The following is a 16,576-nucleotide window of genomic DNA, read 5'->3' as shown; positions in this document are numbered from 1 at the left end:
TATTTTTTTTATAACAACATCCAGGGTAATGTATTGAAAACACATAGCTAACAAATTATTAACTTGCTTTAATCCTCATTATTATAAATATTAGTGTTACTATGTTAAATAAAAGGCAACAAGTGTGAAAATAATAACAATACTAATTTCATTTATATGGGTATATACCAAAGGCCTCAGATTAGAATTTGGCTTTAGGCCACTAATTTTATTGAGACGCCCTTGAACTAGATTTCACCAACGAATCGGCCATCATCATCATCATCATCATCCTGATCAAAGTTAATAAGTTCTGGAGTGCAATTATCCTTGTGTATCATAAATCTCTTTCCAAGCACAAGCAGAAGTTAACCTTTAGATGAGAAAAAAGATGTGAATGGTGTGCGCATGTTTTTGTCGTAAAGGCCATGATGATAAATCTTAGACTTCTCTTTCCAAGATCCTTGAACCCCATACTCTGTCATAAGCCAAATATTTGCACGCTGCATACGCATATCATCATAAAGTAGATAAAGTTTCCCTTCCAAGACTCGCAGTCAAGGAGTATGTCCTGAGAAAGGGTTAGAAAGATCCGGTATGGTTCTATCTGGCAACTCCATACTACCTTATTCCTGTTTAGCCAAATCAAAAAAATATGATCTTCCTAGTAAACCCCCAATATTCTTCATCTTACTTGAAATCCTATGAAGTTTGGCATTAACAAACAATCCTAAAGAACCTGAGCCAACTGGCAGCTCAATGGGACGATCACTATCCAAAATTCTCCATGAATCACTTTTTAGACTATAAAGTTTGACCTCAACCTGGTGAGTTTTAAAATCCTTAAAAATACCGAGGAGCTTATTGTCATCCTCATCATCAACATATCTAAAACCATATACTTTGGAGCATTGCCCAGGTATAAGTTTAGGATTAGGCAATAACATGGACTTTCTAGTGGAGGGATTTCATAGAACAAGAACATTACAATATCCGTTAGTATCAAGTAGGGAAAGAAAAACGACGCCGCGAATAGAGCCTAGGAAAGTTTTACATGCATTCATGTCACTTGTTTTCAAGGGATAATACAAGTCAAGTAAAAGGGAGTGAGAGGCTCAATAAAAAGAGACTTAAGATCACAATGTTCAATTTTCGAGCCATCACATATAAGCATATGGTAGGTTGTTCCTTCCTTTGGGCAGATATTATGAGATGGGTTTTGATGAATTGAGGGATATAGATCAAATCAATCCAGGTCTTTGATACGCACCGGAATCGCGAAATGAATTTCACCTGTAGTCTTGCAATGAAAGAATACTACGCACTGGAATCGCGAAATGGATTCACGTTAGAAGACAAGCAACCATTTTTAAATTGGAAGTATTTCCTTGACTTTCCATCCCAAAGTGTCCAAAATTTGTTGCCTAATATCAACAACCCTCCGTATCCTTTTGGCATAGCACTATTGTTTTCCTATTTGTACTAGTAAAATATTTTTTCTAATACTAATCAAATATAGAAACTTATTCTAACAACAAGGTAGAGATACACAGAAGAGTGACATACGCCTAAAATTGAGGACCCCTGGTTAATAAGAGCCAAAGATGCTAGATTGTCGGGATGCGTGTTTGCGTAACAAAGCTAGCTAGCCGAGGAATGTGAAAGGTCGTTACAATAAACTCATTTTGTCCGATAAACAACTCGGAGGTTCCCCACGGTTTAGTATGTAATAGGGATCGGAGGGGATATTTCTTCAACCGATGATTCATTCAGTATGAACTAAAAAGTGAACAAGTTAAAAATTACATTAGGTATAACTACTAACATAATACTACAAGTTAAATTGCACTACAACAACAACAACCATGCTTCAGCTATATGAATCTCTGCTTTCATTTAAGCTCATTGTCATACCCCATTTTAACCGGGGTTAAATTAGAAGTACGACATATTGGAGATTCCTGTTTTTGTGTTTATTTTTAAGGAGTCGCCACCTAATTATTTATGGTGAATTAGGACACCTGAAGTTTATTAAAGTTATGTTTACAGTTAACTGTGTTTAAGATCTGCGAAACTTAAGATTCTAGGTAAGAGTTCAATTAGTCTAAAGGGAAGGTATTAGGCACCCTTTAAGACCCATTAACAATGGTTAACCGACCGGACTAAAATTTAATTAGGCTAAGTGTAAATATAGTATTATAGAAAAAGAAAGTAGTTTTGTAAATATAGCTAAAATTACAGATAAGAATGTTGTTTAAAATAGGATTTGTAGAAGATAATAATTTGTATAAAAGAATACTTCTAATGCTATTTTAAAATACGACTCATAAATGTTGTTAAGTTTTTAAACGATAGTATAATAGTATTGTTGAAAAATAATACTTATAGAAAAACATAATAATTTGCATAAAATAAGATTTTAAGAAAAATAATAGTTGCATAAAGAGTTTAGTTTAAAAAATAGACATGTAATGTTTATATTGGAAGGAAATGACTAAAATTCGAAAGAGTCATTTAACAAAAGTTCTAAAGGTTGTTCTAGACAAATGTGTAATTCTAAGTGTCGGAAGGAAACTAAAGTGAAAAGAGTCATTCGTTGAGTTAGTTTGCCCTTTTATTTCTTAGAATAAGCTAACGTTAGTATAAGAGTTGCGATGTTTAAATTTCTGAAATAGTAAGCATAAATTATTATTCCCTTAGCCAAAAGATGTAATCATGCTATTTTGAAAATAAATTACTCAAATAAGTGTTATAGGTACTATAAATAGTTTTTAAAAATAGAAGTGAATGTAATTTATGAAATTAAATCCATTACTAAACTAAAACCCTTAATGTTACTAAGGTCTACCTAAACTAACAAACGAACACTAAAATGTTAGTCACATAATACACATAAAATGCACACAAACGTAAAAATAGCTAAATGGATAACTTGGGCTCAGCCCGCTTTCTTGGACTGCTGTGATCTGTTTGCTGTTGGGCTTCGGCCCAGTAAAGCTGCTGCGAACGAAACTGGTAGGATGACTCAAGAGGAGTTATGTTGGGATTTTAGCCCAACGCCAAATGCGGGAAAAGACGACGAGCCGCTTGGACTCGTATGCGATGTTCATGCATAAGAAGGATGAAAGGAAAAGGATTAGTATGTGATTAACAAACAAAGCTAAAATATATAACGCAAGCTCAACTCCGACCAATGAATTGTATATATTCAATGTATATCTCATATATACACATTCATATGGATGTATAGAAGGTCAATATCGGCTAAGGGGAATTATAGCAACAGATCGACCACATGTAGGACAAACCTATCGAATGTAAGGTCCATTCCTTTATAGAACAAACCAGTAGGCAACTAATTCCCCTCAAAGTGTAGTATTTGTTCTGTCAAAGTAGTAACAGAATAAACAACAAGCAGCCATAATGCGTAGTAAACTAGCTGAACCTTTCCAGATTATAAATGATTATGCTGAGATAGTAATTAAAATGCAGACAGAATCTTCAAATTCAGCAAACCGACACAGTAGCAATAAGGCAAAACCATGCAAGTGATAATCTAGTCCTAGCTGAGTGTCGACAATAGAGGGATTGGGGACTAGATGAGACTGATATTTAAATAAAGAAATAGAAGAGAAGATAAACATACTAAAACAGCAACATTGTTATTATTCTTAGGCCAATGAGCATATGGAAAAGAATCTAAATCAGAAGACAACAGTAGCACAGGACAGCATGGATATGCAGCAGCCGAGATGAAAAAAGGATAGGCAAGTTACTGCATGCATAACTTCCAGGTACTGAGGGTCATACATAGCCAGGTTCAATGCTAGGATTATATAGTGGTCATATGTGAATTGGGTTGAGAGGCAATAGAACCATATAATGTCACCAAGTTAAGTTATATCATTCATTTGTTTGAAAAAAAAGACAAATAGGAGTGTTCGAAATCTGATCCCTATATGAAAGTCTAGGTCACTTTCCATATTCATGCAATCTAATAGGCCTCAACTGCTTTCACACACATATGATCTTAATACTAACATAAAACGTGCTCATATAGTAAGCTGTGATTGATATGTCAACAGAAACATTCGCAACTTATCCATGTGCCATCAAACAACAGATTCAACCAACAACTAAGTGGATATGGGCAAGCATAAGGCTCAGATGTTTAGTCTTAAGTAAGCCACAAAAAAAACAAGTGTAAAGCAGTGTAAACCACACTTAGGAACAAACCAGACCCTAAACTAATATTGATACATTATAAACCTCAAAAATCAAACAAGTGGACAGATATTGACTGATCATTTGAATTTAAGGCAATTTTGTGCTTAAGCTCTAGATTGATATAAAGGAATAGATAGGGAATATTTTGGTTAAGAGGTTAAGGCATATTATCTTAATGTAAAGCAGCTCAATGCAATTTCTACAATCAAATTGGGTGCACATAAGTTTGAATAATCACACTAGTTTTAAATGCTGCCTCAAATTCATTATTTTTTAACATATCGGAACTTCATGCGACTGATTTGGTAATGGGTATTTCTTCTCAGCCCCCTTGTATACTAAATATATCAACTAATATACACCTAAGTGGGTGTGAAACTGAATGCCTCGAGTCTATCCACCCTCAACACTTTTCAGAAGTCAATCAATCAAGCAGAAACAAACAAAAAGGAAGTCATGCTGAGGCGTTAAAGCTGAAGAAAATCACGTATATGGCCGCATACAGAATCAAAAGCGAGAGGGTAACTATCTGAAAAGAAATTGAACTACACAGAGGATTAATTACCCCAAAATCGTGCCTAGTACTTAATAAAATAGGAATCCAGCCATTCTAACACATACCCAACTATTTAGACTACATACACCAATCACACAAACGCAGTATTTGAACCAACACAGAATCATTAATACGCCTTAAGATTTGAACAAAAAAAATGGCAAGAGAGAAAGAAGATAGCCCTGAATCACATTAACAGCTGCATTAGCACATATTGTCCCGACTAATAAACAGAACCTAAACATATACGCTAGGCTGCTACTAATAATTAGTAGAACAAGCTAGTGACACAAAACTCAATCCAAACATAAAACATAAACAATAGACAACAAACGGTGAGCTAACAACACCAAATAACTTAATGGAAGAAAAATTACCTTTTGTGGGTGTAGTGAAGTGGGTGTCGATGTCTCGAATCTACGCTCGAACACGAACGAACCCGATTAAAGTAGCTAGAGTTTCAAACTGGAAAGTAGAAATAGAGTAATATGTGGTTATTTTTTAGAATTGAGGCTATCTATTCGATGATAATTTCAGTCCCAAATCATATATTTCAACAGAAGGGGTTTTCTGATTTTAAGGAAAACCCAGACAAAAAAAAAAAAAAAAAAAGGAGATTTAAGACTTGATGACGGAAAACTTCTTCGCCCCCTTTTCCGATTCAACTTCGGATCCCATTTATAGGATTTTATTTGTATTAAAGTAAAGAGATGAGCGTGGGAGAGAGACGAGCGGGGAACAAGCATGGGGGACAGACGTGGTGGAAGGCAGAGAGAAACGTGGGAATGGCAGGGCGATGTCGGGTGAAGTGGAGGGGAACGTGAGGAGCAGTGATGGTGGAGATGGCAGAACGAAGTGGGGGACAGGGGAACGTGGGAGGAGAGTGAAGGTGTGAGGAGCGTGAAAGAAGAAGAGAGGGAAAGAAGGCGGCGGCGAAAGGGTTGAGAAGGGAAAGGGAGGAAAGAGGCGGAGAAAGAGAGTGAGAAGGAGAAAGAGAAGAGCGGCGGGGAGGGAAAAGAAAAAAAGAAAGAGAGAGAGGTAGGGTTAGGGTGAAATAAGGGAGAATTGGACCGGGTCGGGTCGGGTAATGGTGTAAGAATTGGGCTGATCTGTTTGGCATTTAGTTGGTTAAAAAAATGTGGATTGGGTATTAAAATGTGGTTTGTTTATTTGGATAGAGAAATAATATTAAATTTGTATTTTGGGCCATTAATTTGGCTAAAAATTGTTAATCCTTCCTCCGCTATTTAATAATTCTTGGGCTTCTAATTTAATAACAGGTAAAGATGATAAATAATTAATAATGTAAAAATAAATATTTTGCAAAGTGTTGTCTTGTAATTAATTTAACGAGTCCAAACCCGAAAAAAAATGAAATGATGGCGAATCATCTAAAATCTGTGATAAAGTAATGCTCGTAATGTTTAAAAATAAAAGTAGCGAAAATAATAGTTGTGAAAATAAAATATTTAGCTCGTCAGTAAATTTAGAAACCCGAGTGAATAAAATTAAATAAATGAGGGACAAAATTGGGTGTCAACACTCATTCCATGCAAGTATCGGCATACTAGACAAATAATATATAAAAATTATTTTCACTATCTATTTATATAAGTAATTAAATTTTCATAACTAGGAGTGGAGTTAGGGGGACCCGAGGCCGAGGTTCATCAAAATCCCTTTCGCCAGAAAATTACACTCATGTTGAATCTTCATGAATTGTCAATTCATGTGTTTACTTTTTTTATATTTTCTAAATGTTGTCCGATATTCATAGATAGCTATTGAAAATTTCGCTATTAATATTAAGTAATGGATCAAATACTAACAGTTTTGGAAACGTTTTTCATAGGAAAAACATTATTACGGCTAGAATCGAAGGCATACAAAAATCCCCCAAGTATATGACGAGCCAGTTCCTTATAAACCTTGAGTCAGACCTTATAGAGGAGTTAAAACTGAAGAGTAATTCTGGAAATTAAAATCCAGGGTCCAATGGTTACAATATGGGGAAGCTAACGCAAAATTTTTCCACGTCACCACTATGCAAAGGAGAAAAATAAAATCCTTCGCCTTAAAGATGATGTTGGTAATTGGTTTCACAATCAAAACTACATTAAAAACATGATCAATAATACCTATGTTAACTTATATACTACTGACCAAACCATGTCCTATATTAAAGAAGTCCATATGACTTATGGGAAGTTTATTGAGTTAGAAGATCAAACAGGGTTGTGCTTAGAACCCACTGAAATGGAAATAAAAAGCGCTATAAATTCCTCTAAGCCTTTTAAATTCTCGGGACCGGATGGTCTTCATCATTTTCTTCTACCACTGGAATGACACCAAGGATTGTTTAATTGATTTTTGTAAAGAGACAGACCTATTGGACTGTAACACTGCCTATGAAGTCGTTACAAAAATTATTGTCAAGTATGAAACATTTTCTTCCCAAGCTCATCCACCTAATCCAAACTAGTTTCATTAAAGGGAGGAGAGCCTCGGATAATGCTATAATAGTTCATGAGATGTCGAATCACTTTAGGGTAATACAAGGCAGAAAGACTAAAATGATGATTAAGATCGATCTAGAAAAAGCTTTCGACAAAATAGAATGACCTTTTGTGCTGTTTTCCTTAAAACCTCTGAAATTTCCTCCAGTTTTGATTCACATTATCATATCTTGTATTAGTACTTCAAAAATTTCTATACTTATCAATGGATCCAAGATTGATTTCTTTAAACCATCAAGAGGGATTAGGCAAGGTGACCCTTTGACCCCTTACATTTTTATTATATGTATGGATATGCTCTCCGGATTAATACATTATGGGGTAGATTATTGTAGATGGGATCTATTAGAATTGCTGCTAAGGGCCCCTTAATATCTCATCTGCTCTTCGCCGACATGGATTCTACCCTAATATACTACTATCTCTGGGAGTTTTTTTTAAGGTCAAGCTTAATTTCACAATGACCCGAGTGAGTTCTAACAAGGTGGTTAACACTAGCATCCTGGTAAAGATTAATCCACTTGGCAATTGCTAAAAATCTATCTAGTCTTTCCATAATCAAGGCTTTACAATTTTTCCTTTTGTTTGCCCATCTATATTATTAGCCTTTCAACCCTAGGTCTAGTAAACCACAATGATCCATATAACTTAAGAAGTGATTTATTCTATTGTTAATAACCGGGAGTCCACCAACTTTTTTCGTTAGTTTTAGTTACTTCACTGAAATTGCCAACGACTAACCAAGCTCCTTTATAATCATTTGCGGCAGTTTTTAGATTATTCTATAAGTCAAGCCTTTCATTGAGTAAGTTACTAGCATATATAACTGTAAGAAGTCAAGATTTGGGCTCATTGTGTACCTTAATCATTGCGTGAATCTCTTAATCACCCCCATTTGTAACTACTAAACCATAAAATGTCAATAATTAAATCCTGTTATGAAATAATATATTAATTCCTTTTATGGTTAGTTCTAGCAAATGATAATTTCCTAGAAGGAAAATATTATATTGGAGTTTGAATTCCTACCCTAAAAGTTGGTACCTATTTTTTGTAGAACAAGGTTGTTTTCTTCTATAAATAAGAGGAACCTTTATCCAATTATATCAACATATTATTGAGAATAAAAATATCTACAATTCTCTCGTCGCTTCTTCTCTTTATTATTATTTTATAATAAATCCCCTTCTTTTTCTTCTAAAGTCATTAAAAAAACAAGATAGATTTCAACTTTTATTTTTCACCTAATTTTAGACGAACCGTCCAAGTGAAAAAGAAAGCAAATTAAGGAAATAAAAATGGCTTTCCCATCAATTAATGTTGACGGGAAGCTCCTGCTAATAATATATTCGCTAACTTTCTCTCATTCCAAGTTCCCGTATATTTTCCAATGTACTTTTCTGCTTCCAATTTCTTTCCCGTGATGGAGGAAGAAAGCAGCCAAGGAAATGAAATTCCTAAAATGAAGCTAAAGAGGAAAATTTGTAGTTCAGGCGCGCGCCTTCAACAACAACGGAGAGCAGATGAATTCTGCGGGAAGAATCCATCAATTTCTGAAGAAATAATCTTTGAAATATTCTCACGGCTTCCTGCAAAGTTCTTAATGCGTTTCAAGTGTGTTACCAGATATTGTAATTCCCTTGTACTAGAATCAGATTTTGTGGACAAGCCTGCAAAGTTCTTAACGCATTTCAAGTGTGTTACCAGATATTGTAATTCCCTTGTATCAGAATCAGATTTTGTGGATATTCATAGATGTCATTCTATGACCTGTCTTGATGGAACTAAATTTATTCTGCTCACATATTTATCAATTCTTCACATTTTTGTGCAAAAGAATGCAGATGGAAAAGCCTCTGCCTCACTTGTTCAAATTGAGAGACTCGATGAATGTAACTCTACTTATGTCACGTTTACTAATTGCTTTGTTCGCCAAGTTAGTTTTGTGGATTATTTGTATTGTAAGTGTTATGGTTATTTTTACTTTTGACTCGTAGGCATTTTGTGAAACAATTATTGCAGTAGTATGTAGTGTGGTAGTCACATTTCACGAAAGCAAGTGACAACCAAGTGGAGAAGAATTGTCATGACCCAACTCGTGAATCGTGCGGGTACCCACACTAACTCCCTGGCGGGCGAACCCTTCCCTCATATCATGCCATAAATCAAATGCGGAAGAGAAAACAAAAATAAACTATGTCTCAATAGATATATCAGATAATATTAAGTGCGGAAATAAGAAATACTACAACCGAAGGATCTAGTCTGGATACTAGTACAAGAGCTACTATCACTAGTACAATATCTGAATACTAAAACTAGTCTCATAAATACATGATAATAACTATCTCAAGAGTAAAAGAAAAGACGGGAATAAAGAGGAGTCTTCGGGCTACAGATCCATCAAGTAGCTCACCCTGGAAACTTTGGTAAGTAGGCCTCGGGATCACTCGCGAGGCTGAGAGATAGAATCAATGACGAACTCTGCACTCAAGAAAAAAGTGCAGCAAGAGTAGTATCAGAACAAGAACAACTAGTACTGGTAAGCATCATAGGCTGGCAACGATGAGTTTACATATATAAAGGAAAGAAACTACCAGGTAGACAGATAAGCAATCAAGTACAGTCGATGAACAGTCTCAAGTATAAGATCAGTCAAAGTACAATATCAGTTAATGTATAAGATCAACCAAAAGTATAAGATGCCATGTACACAGTCAAAGATAAATGAGTGAATGTATATGCAATGCACTGGCCAACTTTTCAATCTGTAGTCACATGCTAAGGGCAATGCCTCATAGCCATTACCCATGGGGGACCCTCGAAGTCCATGTACCCCTCGTCGTGGAAAATGACCTCAAGCACGAGCACTCTCTCGCTCCGATAAATGACCTCAGATCACGAGCACTCATTTCAGCTCCGGTAGCAGCCTCCCCCAGTTTGTGCACCAAACATTTAAGAGGCCAAATTTTACTGTGATTACCTTCCTCCGTAAAGAATCACTTTGTACATTGAGTCTCCATAACCCATTCATCAAAAGACTTCTATTTTGCGTGTTTAAGTTCCCAATGAATCAAAATGAATTTGCAATTAATAAAATGATAACAGAACTTGAAGTTGATATAACCTAAACAATGAACAAACAAACATAAGGAGAACAAGAAATACCTTCTGAGTTAGGGCTCAAACATGCATCTAAGATAACTTCAATTGAATTGAGACTGAAAAGCCATGCTAGCAAGTTGCAACCGTGCAGGAATTGTTTTTTTCCAAGCTACCTAACTTTATCCTCGTCCTTAATTAAACTGGAGGTGGGGAATGAGAACCAGGAGGTGGGGAATGAGAACCAGGAGGTGGGTTGATTATGTCCTCCAGTATGCATGTGCTTCATAGTTCGTCCACAAAATTAGATAAATGTATACAAAAACATGAGTCTCGCAGGTTAAATGTGGATGAACAACAACAATTTCATTCAGAAACAGCTTCAGAAACTTTAAAGAAGCATATAAATGTACATGGTCTGTCATGCTGATCAAGAGAAACAAACCACTTCTAGCATTGACTTAGTAAGATGGCTTTGATATGGCTAGAATTCTGTGTTCCATTCTGAGCAATACTTGCTCAAATTGGAATCTCAAAAGGAAAATATATGAAATACATTACTTGAGCCTACCAGAGAACTGTATGAAGCTGGGAAATGTCCACATTATTTGAGTTATAACTCATTAAAGAGATTATTTCAGAGATGGCCAAAATAGGAAACCATGGTTTCTTCAAACTGAGTGGACAAATTTAACCACTGATTACTATCATAGCAAGCAATTGATACAGTTCGATTTCCTTAGTTTGTGGGACCTCTACTTTAGATCATTTCTTATCCCCAGTATGTCTTTTTTGGATTTCTGTTATTTAAGACACGGCCGAGAGTAGCGAGTGCATCCTGGTATTTCCGGATTTTCAGGAAACCTTTAATCATGGTAACCTCACTGTCTGAAAAGTTTGCTTTCTTCATGATCATGCTAACAAGCTTAATTAGCTTATCTTCCATAGACAAAGAATACAGTCCTTCAGCCAGATTGTAGAACGACGAGAATTCAGGTATGTGTCCTTTTTCCATCATCTCAACGGAAAAATCAACAGCTTCTTGAATGGGTCCCCCACCAGAAGAAAGACCACGGAAAACAATCTTATAAGATAAAGCATCAGGAGGATTAGCATTCATTTCCTGCATTTCTCTAAAGAGTCTTACGCCTTCATTGGTTCTCCTCCGTCGAAAGAGTGCTTGAATTACCGGATTATAAGCCTGAGGGGTCAAAATCATTCCTTTCATTTGAATACTCCGAAGAAGCCTGCTTGCAACCTCAACTCTACCTGCTTTACATAGTCCCTGTATTTAGAGGTAGCAAAATTAGCCCTTGAAAACATGGCCCGCCCAACCCTCCCAAGTTTGGACTGATCATTGACCTGCCCATTACAACCCATAAAATTTTGGGCTGATATCCAACCTAAATTGACCCATGAGAAATCATGTCAAAATATTTTTAAAAAAATTTGACATGTTATATATAGCCATATTAAAGAAAAAAAAGTTTTATTAAGTACTAAAAAAATATAAAAGAACAAACAAAGAAATTAAAACTTAGTAAGAATTGGGCAGCGCGGGTCGGGTTATAACCCGCTTTTAAGCCCGTATCAGCCCAAGTAACTTTTGGGCAGGTCAATAACCCGCCCATTTATTAACTTAGCTCATTTTGACCCGCCCAAATTCAACCCTACCGTCCATTTGATACCCTTACCTGTATTAGGGTCCCGTAGGTAACGATGTCTGGTTCACAGTCATTTGATGTCATGGTTTGTACAATGTCTGCTGCCTTTTTTATATCACCTACTCTGCAGAAATGAGCTAGGATGGAATTAAACGTGAATTTGTCGGGCTTTAGTCCTTCCAGTATCATCTGGTCCATAAGCTGAGCAGCATCTTCTACTCTCTTGCTCTTACAAAGACCGTCAATGAGAGTGTTATAAGTGACCAGGTTTCTTGAAACCCCCTGTAGTTCCATCTGGTCGAAGATCTCTTCCGCTTCTTCGATTTTCCTGTCTTTGCAAAAACCATCTATCAAAGTATTGTATGTTATCACACTTCTCGCACAGCCACTTGACTCCATATCTTTGAGTAGGTTCATAGCTTCACCTATTCTCCTTTTGGCACAGAGACAATCAATTAGGATATTATAAGTGAACTCGTCCGGCTGACAACCTTTGTTCTTCATTTCTTCAAACAATTCCATTGCAACATTGAAATTACCGGTGAAGCAGAGACCTTGTATGAGAGAATTGAAAGTGCAAACATCAGGAACGAATCCTTTGCTTGTAAGAACACGAGCAAACTCGGTAGCTTCTTCGACTTGGTTCTCCTTGCACAAAGCGCTAATGATGGTATTATAAGTGACCGTATTAGGTGAACAGTCCCTTAAAAGCATCTGATTGAGAAGTTCAATAGCATCTTGGACTTCACCCACATCACAAAGTCCAGAAATCAAAATATTATAAGTGTATACATCAGGGTCAAACCCGTCTTGCAACATTAAATCCAAAATATCCAAGGCCTGGACAGCATGCTCCGCTTTGCACAAACCGTTTATCAAAGTGTTAAACGTAAATTGATCCGGAGAAAACCCTCGACTACACATGTTTTGGACGAAATTTAGAGCTTCATCGATCCTTCCCTCTTTACAGTACCCGTGAATCAAAAGGTTAACAGTAATGTTACTCGCAGGACATTTAGCTGACACCATTTGATCCCTGATTCTCAACGCACCATCTAAATTCCCTTCCTCAATATAACCTTGCATTATCGTCGTAAAAGTCTTTTCATCCGGTACCAAACCGTGCATAGGCATTTCCTCCATCATCAAAATAGCTGGCCTAATTTGATGTGTCTTACATAAAGCTTTAATCAATATATTAAAAGTCGATACATCCGCTTTTACACCTTCATCCAACATTCTACTATGCACATTTTCAACAAGTTTTAACTTATTCCCATCAACAAGAACATTCAACAACAAATTAAAACTAAAAGTTCCAGGCTTTAACCCAAACTCTTTCCACATCATATCAAGAACCTTAATAGCTTCATCATATAACTCAAACTTAGCATAACTTTCAATAAAGATAAAGAAAGTACCTTCACCTAATTCAACCTTCAATTTCTTCATTTCATTCATTACATCCTTCATCGAATCGAAAGACCCCACATTTCCAAGCTTCCTTAGAATCTCCTCATATATAGACAATGTGGGAGTAAAATGGGGTTGTTTAGTAGCCCATTCAAAGAGGTTAAAAGCTGAATTTTCGTCGTTTTCGCGACGAATAGTATCAAGAAATTGCTGTGGGGTGAACTTGGAAGGTAAAAAAACACGTTCTTGGTGAGTTGAAAATGGGATAGATATGGGTTTAAGGGGTGGAAATGAAAAGGGGTTTAGTGAATTTTGAGAATGAGTAGTCAATGGGTGGCATTTGAGGAAAGAAGAGAAAGAAAAAGCCATTGAAGCAATTTATCAAACAGTTGGTGTGCGTATGTTAATTCAAGAATCACTTTGAGCTTGGAGTTTACAAGGGGATAACATAATTTGGAGATTTCAATTTTCAACTGGGGTTTTAGAATGAATGGTGGGTTTTGAGAACCAACAGTTCCTGAAGGGATAAAAGTAACTACTCTTTTCTGTTAATGACAGTTGCAATTTTTCTTTTTTGAGTTAAATTAACTAAACGTTCCTCTATTTGTATTTTTTTAGTTATAATAATTTATTACTCTTTGTATATGTTACTCCCTCCGTCCGAATTAATGTGATATAATTTGACTAAACACATAATTTAAGATTTTTTTTTAAATTGTGGTCTAAAACAAGTCATAGATATTTATGCAGTGATAAGACATTTTATTAAGGGTAAAAGAGGAAGTTTTAAGTTAAATTATTTCTAAATATAGAAATATATATTCTTTTTAGATAGACCAAAAATGATACTGTATCACATAAATTGTTACATAACATGTTTCTCTGTTGAGAGAGGCCATTCGTGAGGATTATTTTTATTCCGTAAAATTAATGATTTAGACACTATAATTAAACTTTAGCGCAAGCTTTGCTTTCTTTTATTTTTTATAATAACATGATGAAAATTATCTCATCCTCAATTTAGGATGTAGAGAATGCGTGAATCGATTGCAATAAATCCCAGGAACTGAAGAAAAAAATACTTATAAATTACAGTTTTCATCATCGAAGATATGGATGTATATATACATCGTTAGTATGTACAAAAACAAACAATATTAACTTAAGCTAAACTATTTATATTCAAACTTAGAAATTAGTTTTTGACTTTGATTATTACATGAATACGAGTAGACAAGAAATGTTGAATTTGTATATGTTAAGAAAATGTTAAATTATGACGAAGGTTATTAGCCTGTTTGGCCAAGCTTCTAAAATAGCTTATTTTAAAAAGTATTTTTTTTTAAAAGTAATTTTCAAAAAAACACTTTTGGCAAAAAACAGTTTTGTTTGACCAATTAATTAAAAAACTCTTTTGAGCAGTCATTAGTTTGGCCAAGCTTTTAAAAAGTGTTTCTATTTGTATTTTTCTCAAAAGTACTTTTCAAAAAAGTGCTTTTGAGCAAAAACTGTTTTTTTTAGCTTCTGAAAAACTGTTTCTGCTACTTCCCAAAAGCACTTATTTTCTCCCAAAAGCTTGGCCAAACACCTCACTTTTTTTCAAATAAGCACTTATTGAAAAAATAAGTACTTTTGAAGGGAAAATAAACTTGGCCAAACAGGCCATATATCTGCTTAATTTTGCTTACTTTATGGGCATACTTCACCCCTTTTCACTTATTAATTAGTTATTTAGGTTAATTGGAGGCTTTTGTTAAATCAACGACATATTTGGACCAACTATTGAACAATAAGGATATATTTGAGCAAAACTATTAACGAAGGATATATCCGCTCAATTTCAAATATTTTAAGGTCATATGGCCCATTTCCCCTTATTAATCAGTTAATTAGATTAATTGGGGACATCCATTAAATTAAGGGCATGTTTGAACCAATTATTGAGCAGTGAGGGTATATTTGAGCAAAGCTATTAATGAAGGACATATGTGCTCAGTTTCGAATATTTTTAAGGGCATATTGGACCTCTTCCGTACAAAATATTCTAATACCATCTATATTTCGGGATCATTCATTATCGATGTCGTTATAAAATGGGTAAAGTACGTATATATACATATTAAGGAAAAATATTTACGAAACGTGACGATAGTTTTCTATTTACAAAATATAACATTACAAACACTATATAAAACATGTTTTTTTCAAAAAAAAAAAAAAAAAAAAAATATTTTTTCAAAATTATTTTTTATTTTAAAAAAAATTATTTTATTTTTATTTTTTATTTTTTAAAAAATATTCGTCCAAAAATTTATGTATGAAATGTGTATATCTCGCTCAAGGCTTAAAAAGTTCACTCAAAATTTAATGTATGAACACAATATAAAAAATGTGTGAAATGTGTATATCTCGTTCAAGGCTTAAAAAATCTGCTCAAAATTGTGTGTATGAAATTTGTATCTTGCTCGAGGCTTAAAATTTCGCTCACATTTTCGTGTATAAAGTTCATGTTATATTTCTGTAAAATTAATAAAACTACAACAACTTTGATACAACATTCAAGACTTAAAATAATCACTCAAATTTTTGTGTATATCTTGCTCAAGGCTTAAAAAGTTCACTCAAATTTTGTGTATGAAAAACGTATGAAATGTGTATATCTTGATCAAGGCTTAAACATTACATTCAAAATTTTATGTATGAGAATGGTATGAAATGTGTATATCTCGCAACTTAAAATTTCATTTACATTTTTTTTATATAAAGTTCATATTATGTTTCTGGAAAATTAATACAATTACAACAACATTGTAACAACTTTCATACCACAATTTTGTGTATGAAAATTGTATTAAAATTTTTGCTCACATATACATTTTTCATACACAAAAATTTGAGGTAATTTTTTAAGCCTTTGAGCAGCAAAAATAAATAAATATTTTTTTTTAAAAAGTTAATATTTTTAAAAAAACAAAAAAACGAAAAATATATGAAAATTCGTTATGTTTTGTAAATATATGTTATATTTTGTAAATAAGAAAAATTATCTATATATTTTATAATAAAAAGTCTTATCCGTTATAAAATCATCTCGTACTTGCCCTTAACATTAATGAAAG

At 34.5% G+C, this 16,576-nt stretch overlaps 1 protein-coding gene across 1 annotated transcript; it reads right to left on the bottom strand.

Moving 5' to 3' along the window:
* Nucleotides 1-10,720: 10,720 nt before the first annotated feature.
* On the bottom strand, nt 10,721-14,051 carry LOC132630262 (pentatricopeptide repeat-containing protein At3g53700, chloroplastic). The gene is made up of 2 exons (XM_060345850.1): nt 12,075-14,051; nt 10,721-11,665 (listed from the first exon to the last, which is right to left on the bottom strand). Exons 1-2 carry the CDS (start codon nt 13,824-13,826, stop codon nt 11,153-11,155), a joined length of 2,265 nt encoding a protein of 754 aa, XP_060201833.1. The 5' UTR covers nt 13,827-14,051; the 3' UTR covers nt 10,721-11,152.
* Between the last annotated feature and the right edge of the window lie 2,525 nt (nt 14,052-16,576).

The sequence above is a fragment of the Lycium barbarum genome, chromosome 3, assembly GCF_019175385.1.
Source record: "Lycium barbarum isolate Lr01 chromosome 3, ASM1917538v2, whole genome shotgun sequence".
Taxonomy (NCBI): Eukaryota; Viridiplantae; Streptophyta; class Magnoliopsida; order Solanales; family Solanaceae; genus Lycium; species Lycium barbarum.
This window is presented reverse-complemented; position numbering and strand designations above follow the sequence as displayed.

Excerpts from the sequence above, each read along its gene's own strand:
- LOC132630262 (XM_060345850.1), bottom strand. The coding sequence starts at position 13,826 with ATGGCTTTTTCTTTCTCTTCTTTCCTCAAATGCCACCCATTGACTACT. Across the intron at positions 11,666-12,074 it reads CCTACGGGACCCTAATACAG|GGACTATGTAAAGCAGGTAG; the intron begins GTAAGGGTATCA and ends CTCTAAATACAG.